Consider the following 14247-nt stretch of genomic DNA (forward strand, 5'->3'; position numbering starts at 1 on the left):
CTTCACTTGAATGAGGGCAATTGAACCGCTTCTTGCCAGTGTGTGCGTGCCGCTGTGGAGAGTTATTCTGCTCCATGTGACTGATTCTTCAGAGCAGAGTAACAGTCGCGGGTGTTGTTGAGAGTTAAAGGCAACCTCCAAGCTGCGTGGATGTCTGGCTTAAATCGCCTAGAAGCAAACTCTTACCAACGTCTAACTGAGACACAGTAACGTCTCCTAAGTCGGACTACACACATGAGGCGCTTCTTGAGGAGATAGTCTCGGAAGTACTTCTCCTCTGTGCGACACTTCGCCCTGGCAATGCGCTGCACCTCAAAGTGGCGCTCCTCTTCCATGGTGCATCTTTCTTTGCCAAGGTTCTTTTCCTGGAGATGCTTCACCCCGCTGACGTCCTTCAACTCCCCAATTATCCTCTGATCAAGCAAAGATAAGCAAAGGAACATTCAGACATGCACATGCAAGCAGACATTCATACCCACAGGCATGCAAACGTGGACGTGCACATGAACCCAAACAAAAAAACATACTCACACATGTAGGTACAGATGCAGCCATCCACATTCAGTCATTCAAACTTGCTTAGTACACACAAACATAATTCATGTGACTGCCTGATATCATTCGGTCTTCATTGGTAATAAATGACCACTTTAAGTGCCTGCATGAGTGGGACGGTGAAGAGATGCGGTGATGGTGTCGGGACATGATGTTGTGATATGGAGAGGAGAGTAGTGGAATGTTCTCGAGAGATGGTGTATTGTGAAGGTATAGAGGCATGATGAGGCTCTAATATGGTGTATTGAATTGGTGGTCGTGTAGTGTGATGAGAAATGTGATGGTGAGAGTTGGTGTCGTGATATTTTGGTGTGGATGGTGTGGTGACATGGTGTGCTAGTTTTCGAGACAATGTCGTGTGTTTTAACCCTACAGACCCCATACACATCGTGCTCTCGTTTAGCCCCGCCCCCCCTCCAAATACGTTCCATTCATTGGCTACCACATTCTGATAAGCTCCTCCCCCCTCCTTAACTTGTATTTAAGAACTTGCATCTTGGAATCCCTGCCTCACTTGATACAGCAAATTCAGCTGTGACGGTCCCACCTGGGATGGAGACTTGTGTTGCCTCCGAAACGTCGTGATTTTTATTATTTTATTTTTATTAATTTTTATTTAATTTTATACCTACGTGACTTTACCGAAATAACTAAGAGTATGAATCTTTGCAGTCACGAAAGCTTCAAATCTAGAACCCATACACACCTTTGGGGAGCGATTCTTGTAACTTTGGCCTGGGAAAGGGTCCACCTTATCCATAACGTCCCCCCACGTGGTCGACTGGCACGCCGACTCCCGGGCTATGAAGAACAGAAAATTCATTCCAAGGACGAGTAATTAATTAGAGAACGAAGGACATGGAGTTTCACAGAACTCATTTTGAGATCCCAGTAATTACCTCTTACCACCAACAGGACCTGCTATTGAGAAATATTCATCACATGGCAGTAAAACTTTACAAGTCATGTTTTTGTCGGCATTTTGAGACCGTAAATTACATAAGCTTGAGACCCCAGTTTGAACAAAGATGGCAGAAACTCAAATCTAAACCCATCCTCTTTGCCACACTTGATCATTAAGTCTTCCCATTACCACCAAGCCATGTCTACGAAAAATCATTTATCAAGGAGCCTCCTCCTCCGCATATAATTTATGTGATGCAGGTATCTGGGACTTACCCTCATAGTCATCCAAGATCTCAGCCCACGTGATTTGTCCGTCCATGTTGTTGGGAAGGAGTAGATTTTGTTTGAAGTTGGATGGCCTGTGGAGGTTGGAACAACGCTCAGATTTTGCAACCTTTTGAATCACTCATCCTCTTAATTAATACATATTTGAACACTCATTGTACCAATCTAATCACTATCGTGACTATACTCTTGGGTTTTGTAGGTAAAAATAGATAAATAATAAAAATAAATAACAAACATTTATCGAAATAACAATAGAAATAAAATATCACGACGTTTCGGAGGCAACACAAGCTTCCTTCATCAGGTGTAAAAAGGCACAGCTAAATAGCTGACTTAACAATGATATTTCACCTCTAATCCAGACATGCATGTTCATGTACAGCCCATTTGTATTAATCGACTGCTTGATAAATGACCCATATGCATTGTAGGTCATTAGGGTCATATGACCATACTTAAATGATTTGTTATAATACGAGCATGACGTTGTAGGTCACTTGATGTCAGAGGTACCACCCATGTGGCTGTGACATCACAGATTGGAGGCAACTATGGCAGCGTCTAGGGTCTGAACATAAAGGCAGATTCCTTCCAAATTGTTGAATAACATTCAGTACATATAATGTAGGGCACAATTGTACCAGCAATCAGAACACAATAATTGTAGACATGTTATTAATATTCTATGAGATTTAAACGGATTAGTTATACTCGTTTTAAATGCTGACTCGCTTGCGGTCTAAACAACGACAGTAACAGCAACATTTCAGGGAATGCCAAGTATCCTAACAGTTCTACATTGAATTTTTATTTAAAGCATTCGTGACTGCAGGGATTCATATTCTTGGTTCTTTCGGTGAAGTCACATAGAAGGGAAACAATAAAATAATATTAATATAAAACAATACAATTATCACGACGTTTCGACTGCAACACAAGCAATCATCGTTAGGTGTGAAATCCACAGCAAGATTGCTGAAAATTGAATTATGAACATATAAAAATAATGAAGCTTTAGTTTGTAGTCGAAATGTAAAATAAAAAGAAACCACATTCATCGTCAACAGGGTCGCTCACCTCGTTGAGGATTCGCTCTCAAAAGGCTTCTTCTGCTGCTCCCTCGTGTGCATTCCTCTCGACTGTGGGTGGAGGCGTGGCTGTGACGTAACAGAGGTGACGTCACTAGCGCGAGGCTCCGCCCCCCACGATCCCGGCTGGCGCATCACGTGGTGCAGTGCTGGTTGTGCGCGGGACCGGAAACAGTTTTTTATGTAGTTTATACTTTAGTTTTCTACGTGGTTGTTTAGTAACTGCAGCTACATATCATTAACATTCCTTTCCTTTGTTAATGCTACTTCCTGCACCCCCCTTGGTGCTGCTGATCCTGCATAATGCATGGGCATAATATGACTTTGAAACCCCCCCGCCCACCTCCTACGCACTTCCCATGAATATGCTAAATTCCTCTTCATATGCACATTCCTTTGTTAAGGCTCTCTTCTTCTTCCACCTCCAACTCAGCTTATATATAAGCCCCTAGCTTGGCATTGTCTCATTCTTCACCTGAAGACGGCTGCTTGCGTTGTAGCCGAAACGTCGTGAGAATTATTTTATTTTATTATGTTTTATTTTTATTATTTTATTACTTCCCTTCTACGTTACTTTACCGAAAGAACCAAGAAGATGAATCCCTGCAGTCACGAAAGCTTTAAATCGAAATTTAACCCTCATATATATATACATATGACATCCATACATACGAGTATCATGGGATTATTATGTAGGAGGTAATAGAATGAATCTAACTCATTTGCCTTGCTTTCATCCCTCGACTGATATTCATCTTCGGTGGATGCATGAGCAACCACCACTCCTCGCCTCCCGTTGATTGGGAGGTGTGCCCACGGTAGCCTGGGGCTGAGAGCTTTCCACACCTTACGCCACGCTCCCACGCCTCCTTGATACGTTTTTTTTCTCAGAAGAAGAGCCCCCTGTTGTTTGGAATTCCCCAGCCACAAGTAAAGTTCTGTAAAAAAATCTGCTACCTCATCGGCGGTGCCGGACGTTAACGCTGCGGTGGATGTGAGCAATGTCCTGGAGGGAATATTCTTAGGTTTTTTCGGTAAAGTCACGTAGGTAAAACATTAAAATTAATGAAAGTAAAATAAAAATAAAAATCACGACGTTTCGGAGGCAACACAAGTCTCCGTCATCAGGTGGGACCGTCACAGCCAGATTTGCTGCATCAAGTGAGGCAATGATTCAAGATGTAATCCCTTAAGAGCAAGTTGAGGGGGGAGGAGAGCCAATGAATGGAACGTATCGGGAGGGAGGGGGGCGGGGCTCAAAGACGGCACGACGTGTCACGTAGAACGTCTCGGGAGGGGGGGGCGGGGCCAAAAGAATGCACAACGTGGTACAGGTCAGCGGCTTGGACGTTGTGCATTCTGTAAACTAATATTAATGTATCGGCCATAACTGTGAAATACCATCTAAAATATCACAATGTTGATCGAGGTATACTTAAGTTAAGAGGTGCATGTGTTGACGTGGTTTAATGAAAATATTTAAGGACCACTGTGTGTCTAGACAACGAAGGTGAATTGTTATATTCGATCAATTTAAATGGTTAGAATTGCTATGGATACCCATCTGGATGGTGTAGTTTGTAAGTGTTGTTTATCATTATAACCATTATTAGTCTATAGCAGAAAGTCTCGTGTGTTTTTACACTGCTGTGTATGTACAGTGCTTTGTGTACGTATGTGTTTTAATTTTCCACGTGTTTTCACGGTAATTGCATTGAATGTGGAGCAGTTACCTATCGGATTACTTGTTGATGTGGTGTGATGTGCAGTGGTTGTGAGGTGGTTCAATTCCTGATTTTACTCTCGTAGTTAAGTGGTCTTGTGGAGCCAAAGTTTGAGAAAGACTGTGATCATATCTTTGCTCAATATTAAAAAATATATATTTCATTTTCCTCATTGTTTAATAATTACTGCAGATGATCGGTTCCAGGATGTATACGTGGATTTCACGTTCGTTGTTCCTGTGTTTGATGGCTTTCACTTCTGGATGGATAGCTTCTATCGATAAGGACGTCAATGGGGAATGACAAATAGACGTTTACGTGTTTGATTTTGAGAAGATTTTTTAACTATTGAATTCCTGAAAGAAAAATAATTGTCTCGTTCCTTAACTGTTTGACCAAAAAAAGATTGATTAATATTTCGATACGAGTGTTAACATCAATATTCTTGCAGATTAATAAAGACCTGATTTGTTTTTAAAGATAACTGATCGATCGTTATATCCTTCCTTAAAAAGAACATGGACGAGTAGACATGCACACACGAGTGTGCTTCCAAACACGACTGTATATATATATACAGCAGCGTGCATTCACACACTAGTTGTAATATACAGGGGTGTACATACAGACAAAGCAGTAGACGTACACACACGAATGCTTCTCTTGTTGTAGTGTTTCTACTGTTATGGTTTATCGTATACATAAAGTTATCTAATAGTTTGTTAACTGTACAATGCTTATATCACACACATGTCCACACACACACGAACCAAAGACAAGTGAACATACACAGCAATGCAAATGCACACAGCCTTACAAGCTATACCATTTAGATGAGTATTAAAAGTTGATGACAGTAATTGTGATCTTGATTTGAAGCTGTCGTGACTGCAGGAATCCATACCCTTGGTTCTTTCGGCAAAGTCACGTAGATAGAAAAATTATCAAATAAAACAAAAAATAATGAATCGCGGAAAATATAATCCAGCTGGATAATTTTAATAATATATCACAACGAAACCTCGTGATATATATGTTTTTGTTAAATTTTTTATGTTTCTACCTACGTGACTTTACCTAAAGAACCAAAGAGTATGGATCCCTCCAGTCATGAAAACTTCAAATCTAGATTGAGTGTAGTAAAGTAATCAGTTTAGTTTATTTGCTTCCATTTGTTTACTTCTGATACGGCACACTGGTTCGGATTATTCTTCCCATTTATGATATATCTCTAGAATCATTTGCATTATCTTCATTAACTTCCTTGCATTCAATTGTTTTTCTCGGAAGTAACGCTCCTCATATCTAGCAACATACCTAAACGGCCAAACCATACACAGCAAGGCATCGGTGTCTGTTTGTGGAGCCGGCCACGCCGGAGCGGTTATATGCGGGGTGTGAACACATGATTATACATACCTATACACACACATGCACGCATGTACATATCCACATCAACGAGTGTAAATAAACACACGAGTGGACATACACAGCAGTACATATCCATGGACATACACACAGTAGCAGACTCGGATAGCTGGGTTTTGTTATTATTTTCACAAGTTAAACTGACGATATGAATCTTAGATGCCCCTAGCTTGGCATTGTCTCATTCTTCACCTGAAGACGGCTGCTTGCGTTGTAGCCGAAACGTCGTGAGAATTATTTTATTTTATTATGTTTTATTTTTATTATTTTATTACTTCCCTTCTACGTTACTTTACCGAAAGAACCAAGAAGATGAATCCCTGCAGTCACGAAAGCTTTAAATCGAAATTTAACCCTCATATATATATACATATGACATCCATACATACGAGTATCATGGGATTATTATGTAGGAGGTAATAGAATGAATCTAACTCATTTGCCTTGCTTTCATCCCTCGACTGATATTCATCTTCGGTGGATGCATGAGCAACCACCACTCCTCGCCTCCCGTTGATTGGGAGGTGTGCCCACGGTAGCCTGGGGCTGAGAGCTTTCCACACCTTACGCCACGCTCCCACGCCTCCTTGATACGTTTTTTTTCTCAGAAGAAGAGCCCCCTGTTGTTTGGAATTCCCCAGCCACAAGTAAAGTTCTGTAAAAAAATCTGCTACCTCATCGGCGGTGCCGGACGTTAACGCTGCGGTGGATGTGAGCAATGTCCTGGAGGGAATATTCTTAGGTTTTTTCGGTAAAGTCACGTAGGTAAAACATTAAAATTAATGAAAGTAAAATAAAAATAAAAATCACGACGTTTCGGAGGCAACACAAGTCTCCGTCATCAGGTGGGACCGTCACAGCCAGATTTGCTGCATCAAGTGAGGCAATGATTCAAGATGTAATCCCTTAAGAGCAAGTTGAGGGGGGAGGAGAGCCAATGAATGGAACGTATCGGGAGGGAGGGGGGCGGGGCTCAAAGACGGCACGACGTGTCACGTAGAACGTCTCGGGAGGGGGGGGCGGGGCCAAAAGAATGCACAACGTGGTACAGGTCAGCGGCTTGGACGTTGTGCATTCTGTAAACTAATATTAATGTATCGGCCATAACTGTGAAATACCATCTAAAATATCACAATGTTGATCGAGGTATACTTAAGTTAAGAGGTGCATGTGTTGACGTGGTTTAATGAAAATATTTAAGGACCACTGTGTGTCTAGACAACGAAGGTGAATTGTTATATTCGATCAATTTAAATGGTTAGAATTGCTATGGATACCCATCTGGATGGTGTAGTTTGTAAGTGTTGTTTATCATTATAACCATTATTAGTCTATAGCAGAAAGTCTCGTGTGTTTTTACACTGCTGTGTATGTACAGTGCTTTGTGTACGTATGTGTTTTAATTTTCCACGTGTTTTCACGGTAATTGCATTGAATGTGGAGCAGTTACCTATCGGATTACTTGTTGATGTGGTGTGATGTGCAGTGGTTGTGAGGTGGTTCAATTCCTGATTTTACTCTCGTAGTTAAGTGGTCTTGTGGAGCCAAAGTTTGAGAAAGACTGTGATCATATCTTTGCTCAATATTAAAAAATATATATTTCATTTTCCTCATTGTTTAATAATTACTGCAGATGATCGGTTCCAGGATGTATACGTGGATTTCACGTTCGTTGTTCCTGTGTTTGATGGCTTTCACTTCTGGATGGATAGCTTCTATCAATAAGGACGTCAATGGGGAATGACAAATAGACGTTTACGTGTTTGATTTTGAGAAGATTTTTTAACTATTGAATTCCTGAAAGAAAAATAATTGTCTCGTTCCTTAACTGTTTGACCAAAAAAAGATTGATTAATATTTCGATACGAGTGTTAACATCAATATTCTTGCAGATTAATAAAGACCTGATTTGTTTTTAAAGATAACTGATCGATCGTTATATCCTTCCTTAAAAAGAACATGGACGAGTAGACATGCACACACGAGTGTGCTTCCAAACACGACTGTATATATATATACAGCAGCGTGCATTCACACACTAGTTGTAATATACAGGGGTGTACATACAGACAAAGCAGTAGACGTACACACACGAATGCTTCTCTTGTTGTAGTGTTTCTACTGTTATGGTTTATCGTATACATAAAGTTATCTAATAGTTTGTTAACTGTACAATGCTTATATCACACACATGTCCACACACACACGAACCAAAGACAAGTGAACATACACAGCAATGCAAATGCACACAGCCTTACAAGCTATACCATTTAGATGAGTATTAAAAGTTGATGACAGTAATTGTGATCTTGATTTGAAGCTGTCGTGACTGCAGGAATCCATACCCTTGGTTCTTTCGGCAAAGTCACGTAGATAGAAAAATTATCAAATAAAACAAAAAATAATGAATCGCGGAAAATATAATCCAGCTGGATAATTTTAATAATATATCACAACGAAACCTCGTGATATATATGTTTTTGTTAAATTTTTTATGTTTCTACCTACGTGACTTTACCTAAAGAACCAAAGAGTATGGATCCCTCCAGTCATGAAAACTTCAAATCTAGATTGAGTGTAGTAAAGTAATCAGTTTAGTTTATTTGCTTCCATTTGTTTACTTCTGATACGGCACACTGGTTCGGATTATTCTTCCCATTTATGATATATCTCTAGAATCATTTGCATTATCTTCATTAACTTCCTTGCATTCAATTGTTTTTCTCGGAAGTAACGCTCCTCATATCTAGCAACATACCTAAACGGCCAAACCATACACAGCAAGGCATCGGTGTCTGTTTGTGGAGCCGGCCACGCCGGAGCGGTTATATGCGGGGTGTGAACACATGATTATACATACCTATACACACACATGCACGCATGTACATATCCACATCAACGAGTGTAAATAAACACACGAGTGGACATACACAGCAGTACATATCCATGGACATACACACAGTAGCAGACTCGGATAGCTGGGTTTTGTTATTATTTTCACAAGTTAAACTGACGATATGAATCTTAGATGCCCCACAACACTGAACGTTATATTTGAGCCAGACATCCACGCAGCTTAGAGGGCGCCTTTTGCTCTCAACAACATCCGCGACAGTTTCTCTGCTCTGAAGAATGGAGCAGAAAAACTCTCCACAGCGCCACGCACACACGGGTAAGAAGCCATTCAATTGCTCTGTTTGTGTGAAGGCATTTGCCCGTAAATCAGAAGCCATTCAAGTGTTCTCCGTTGGAAATGACACGGTCATCAACCCGAAACAAGCATGAGAAGATCCGCAATGATAGGGAAGTGAAATCAAAAGGTGAAATACAAAGTGCTGCAATGAGTCCTGAAAAAAATGCATCTTTCGAACCTATGCAGGTGGATCCTGAGAGATGCGTGGATGTAGTGGATGTAATGAGTCCTGACGACAATTCCTCTTTCGACCCCATGCAGTTTGATCCTGCGAGATGGCTGGATGTACTGAGCCCTTACGACAATTCCTATTTCGACCCCATGCAGGTTGATAATGAGAAATGGCTGCTGGAGTGGCTGGATAATCAAAGTATGGAGTACTTCTGTTAACTGTTGAAGTCTTGGAATATGCATGTTTTTGTATCAATGTATTAGGTGTAATTGATTATATCAGTGATTTCCAGCACTACTCCAAGCTAGTGTAATTATTTTAACAAAACCGTTTGATTGCTCTGTGTGGTGGAAGCATTTTCACGGTCAGCAACACTTCGCAGGCATCATCAAGCAAAGAGTAAAAATGTTGTCATGAGTCCTAAACGAAATTCCTCTTTCGACCCCATGCAGTTGCATCCTGAGAGATGGCTTGATGTAGTGGATTGGCTGGAGAGTCATATTCGTGTCTCTTATATATTTCTTTCGGTGATTTCTAGGACTTCAAGCTAGAGTGATGTGAATGCTCTATAATGTGTTCAGATGAATGTCTTCCTTTTAAGTTCCAGAAGTGTTCACTGATGTCATAATGACAACAATTTTATACGTCGATAGATACATTCCTTCGTCTCGTCGTTAGATCATCGGGGCTGTTAAATATGTGGTGTTTATGGTAGAAGTTGCCATGTGTTGTCATCTTCTCACTGCTACTGATCTGGGTGTGCCGTCTTGTTTTAGGATTTGCCCATTCCTGTTATTCATTTTGTCGTGGTGTTTATGTTGAATTCCGCGTCTTGAGTGTTGAGGTTTATTCTAGACTTCGTCACGTTAAGATGGTGCTTTATCATCCGATCGGATTACTTGTTGATGTGGTGTGATGCGCAGTGGTTGTGAGGTGGTTCAATTCCTGATTTGACTCTCGTGGTTAAGTGGTCTTGTTGAGCTGAAGTTGGAGAAAGTCTGTGACCACAACTTTGCTCAATATTTTAAACATGTTCTTTAATTTTTATGATTGTGTAATAAATTAATTATCTTCAAATAGTAGGTTTCAGAGTGTGCGTGGATTGCACGTTCGTTGTTCCTGTGTTTGATGGCTTGGACTTCTGGACGAATGGCTTCAGTGTAAAAGGACGTCAAAGGGGAAATCGACGTTTAAGTGTTTGATTTTAAGAATATATTTTAACTGTTGAATTCCTATTGGGAAATAATTTGCCTAGTTCCTTTCCTGTTTGAGCATGCGTATTAATACAGATTTCGATACGAGTATTAACGTGAGTTTTCTTGCAGATTAATAAAGACCTGATTTGTTTTTAAAGATGACTGATCGTACGTTATTGCTACCATATCCTTCCCTAAAAAAACGGATGAGAAGACATACACACACGAGTGTGCATCCAAACACGACTGTTTCACACACGAGTGTGCATGTGTTTCTATGAGTTTTAACGTTAATATACTTGAAGAACAATAAAGACCTGCTATGTTAAAGATGATCGTCCCTTATTGCTACATGACAACCCGTACTAGTTGGCTTTGTCGGGTGGTGGCGGGTTTCAAATACACATTTGTATATTTAAGCGATCTAACCCAAAAAACCTTTAACATGAACATTATAATAAACCACGCTTACAAGCTAAACCATTCGGATGATTATTCAAAGTTCATGGCAGAATTTTTAATATAAAACACTCGTTTTCTAGAAACACCCCGCTCAACACGATTGTCCTTAAATATATTTATAAAACAAAGTCAGTACAGTATAAACTTGCACATCTTATTCCAAATCAATCTCGAGATCACCAAGTTTGATACTTCAGACTGTATGTCACTTTATCATCCTCTAAACTTGCAGCAGTTTAGAGGACATTGGGGGGTGAATATTAGCAAATTAACACGAATCATGGAATTATGCATGGAGATGCACATCCTTATTCAAACGGAAGTGTACAATTATGCAGTGAGATGTACATATGTATTATGTTGCTAGATATGCGGATTGTTAATGAAAAAAATTACAATTGAATGCAAAGTCCATGATAGACCAAGTCGAGAACAAAGGATTTGGATGCTAGAGCGAAGTTATAAGGGGCTTAAAATCAGACCTCAAGGTCATTTCGAGAGGAATTTTGCTGAGGATAGACGCTCGACTCCTCGCTCTGCAGATAACCCTTTTTCCACGAGACCCAGCCTGGCGAGCACGATTGCTTGGCGACTGGTTGGCGACTTCGCTTCGGGACAGTTCGTGGCAATCTCTTCAGACGGGTTACAGGGACATCGATCCGCCGTGCATCCACAAGTAAGTGTCTTTGTTAGTGGATAAACTGGTAATCGCGTGTGTAGTCCGACTTACGAGACGTAACTGTGTCTCGGTTAGACGTTGGTAAGAGTTTGCTTCCTGGCGATTTGAGCCAGACATCCACGCAGCTTAGAGGGCGCCTTTTGCTCTCAACAACATCCGCGACAGTTTCTCTGCTCTGAAGAATGGAGCAGAAAAACTCTCCACAGCGCCACGCACACACGGGTAAGAAGCCATTCAATTGCTCTGTTTGTGTGAAGGCATTTGCCCGTAAATCAGAAGCCATTCAAGTGTTCTCCGTTGGAAATGACACGGTCATCAACCCGAAACAAGCATGAGAAGATCCGCAATGATAGGGAAGTGAAATCAAAAGGTGAAATACAAAGTGCTGCAATGAGTCCTGAAAAAAATGCATCTTTCGAACCTATGCAGGTGGATCCTGAGAGATGCGTGGATGTAGTGGATGTAATGAGTCCTGACGACAATTCCTCTTTCGACCCCATGCAGTTGGATCCTGCGAGATGGCTGCATGTACTGAGCCCTGACGCCAATTCCTTTTTTGATCCCATGCAGGTTGATAATGAGAAATGGCTGCTGGAGTGGCTGGATAATCAAAGTAATGAGTCCTGGAATGTGCACGTTTGTGTCTCTGTTAGATCAATGTATTAGGTGCAATTGATTATATCAGTGATTTCCAGCACTACTCCAAGCTAGTGTAATTATTTTAACAAAACCGTTTGATTGTTCTGTGCGTTGGAAGCATTTTCACGGTCAGCAACACTTCAAAGGCATCATCAAGCAAAGAGTAAAAATGTTGTCATGAGTCCTAAACGAAATTCCTCTTTCGACCCCATGCAGTTGCATCCTGAGAGATGGCTTGATGTAGTGGAGTGGCTGGAGAGTCATATTCGTGTCTCTTATATATATATATATATTTCGGTGATTTCTAGGACTTCAAGGGAGAGTGATGTTGTGAATGCTCTATAATGTGTTCAGATGAATGTCTTCCTTTGAAGTTCCAGAAGAGTTCACTGATTTCAGAATGACAACTATTTTATACTTCGATAGATTCATAGCCTCGTCTCGTCGTTGGATCATCGGGGCTGTTAAATGTGTGCTGTTTATTGTAGAAGGTGTGTTGTCATCTTCTCACAACAATTTTATCATTTGGACGAATGGCTTCAAGCGAAAAGGACGTCAAAGGGAAAATCGACGTTTACGTGTTTGATTTTAAGAATATATTTTAACTGTTTGAGCATGCATATTAATAAAGATTTCGATACGAGTATCAACGTGAGTTTTCTTGCAGATTAATAAAGACCTGATTTGTTTTTAAAGATGGCTGATCGTACGTTATTGCTACCATATCTTTCATAATCAACGGTTAAGAAGCCATTCAATTTCTCTGCGTGTGTGAAGTCATTTTCACTGAAATCAATTCTTAACCGTCACCAGAAAACACACACGAGTGAGAAGCCGTTCAATTGCTCTGTGTGTGGGAAGTCATTTTCACGGAAATCAACTCTTAACAGTCACCATAAAACACACACGGGCGAGAAGCCGTTCAAGTGCTCTGTGTGTGGGAAGGCATTTGCAGATTTATCAACTCGTCGCAATCACCAGAAAACACACACGGGCGAGAAGCCGTTCAATTGGTCTGTGTGTGGGAAGTCATTTTCACTGAAATCAACTCTTAACCGTCACCAGAAAACACACACGGGCGAGAAGCCATTCAATTGCTCTGTGTGTGGGAAGTCATTTTCACGGAAATCAACTCTTAACGGTCACCATAAAACACACACGGGCGAGAAGCCGTTCAAGTGCTCTGTGTGTGGGAAGGCATTTGCAGATTTATCAACTCGTCGCAATCACCAGAAAACACACACGGGCGAGAAGCCGTTCAATTGCTCTGTGTGTGGGAAGTTATTTTCACGGAAATCAACTCTTAACAGTCACCAGAAAACACACACGGGCGAGAAGCCATTCAAGTGCTCTGTGTGTGGGAAGTCATTTTCACTGAAATCAACTCTTAACCGTCACCAGAAAACACACACGGGCGAGAAGCCATTCAAGTGCTCTGAGTGTGGGAAGTCATTTTCACAGAAATCAACTCTTAACAGTCACCAAGAAACACACACGGGCGAGAAGCCATTCAATTGCGCTGTGTGCGGGAAGGCATTTGCAAGGAAGTCAGATCTTCACACGGTCATCACCCCGAAACAAGCATGAGAAGATCAGCAATGATAGGGAAGTGAAATCAAAAGGTGCAATACAAAGTGCTGCAATTAGTCCTGAAAAAAATGAATCTTTCGAACCTGTGCAGGTGGATCCTGAGAGATGCGTTGATGTAGCGGATGTAATGAGTCCTGACGACAATTCCTATTTCGACCCCATGCGGGTTGATAATGAGAAATGGCTGCTGGAATGGCTGGATAATCAAAGTATTGAGTACTTCTGTTAAAGTCCTGGAATGTGCACGTGTGGCTCTGTTAGATCAATTATAAGGTGAAATTGATTATATCAGTGATTTCCAGCACAACTCCAAGCTAATGTAATCAA

General features: G+C 40.9%; 1 protein-coding gene across 1 annotated transcript in view; it reads left to right on the top strand.

The window, feature by feature from the left end:
* Positions 1 to 13917, top strand: part of LOC144738381 (uncharacterized) — a 47190-nt gene extending 33273 nt beyond the window's left edge. Inside the window, exon 4 of the mRNA XM_078621419.1 lies at positions 13108 to 13917. Within this exon, the coding sequence (XP_078477545.1) occupies positions 13108 to 13917 (810 nt within the window). The remainder of the gene's footprint in view (positions 1 to 13107) is intronic.
* Positions 13918 to 14247: the final 330 nt, after the last annotated feature.

This window comes from Lampetra planeri, chromosome 82, assembly GCF_965212315.1.
Source record: "Lampetra planeri chromosome 82, kcLamPlan1.2.h2, whole genome shotgun sequence".
NCBI lineage: Eukaryota > Metazoa > Chordata > Hyperoartia > Petromyzontiformes > Petromyzontidae > Lampetra > Lampetra planeri.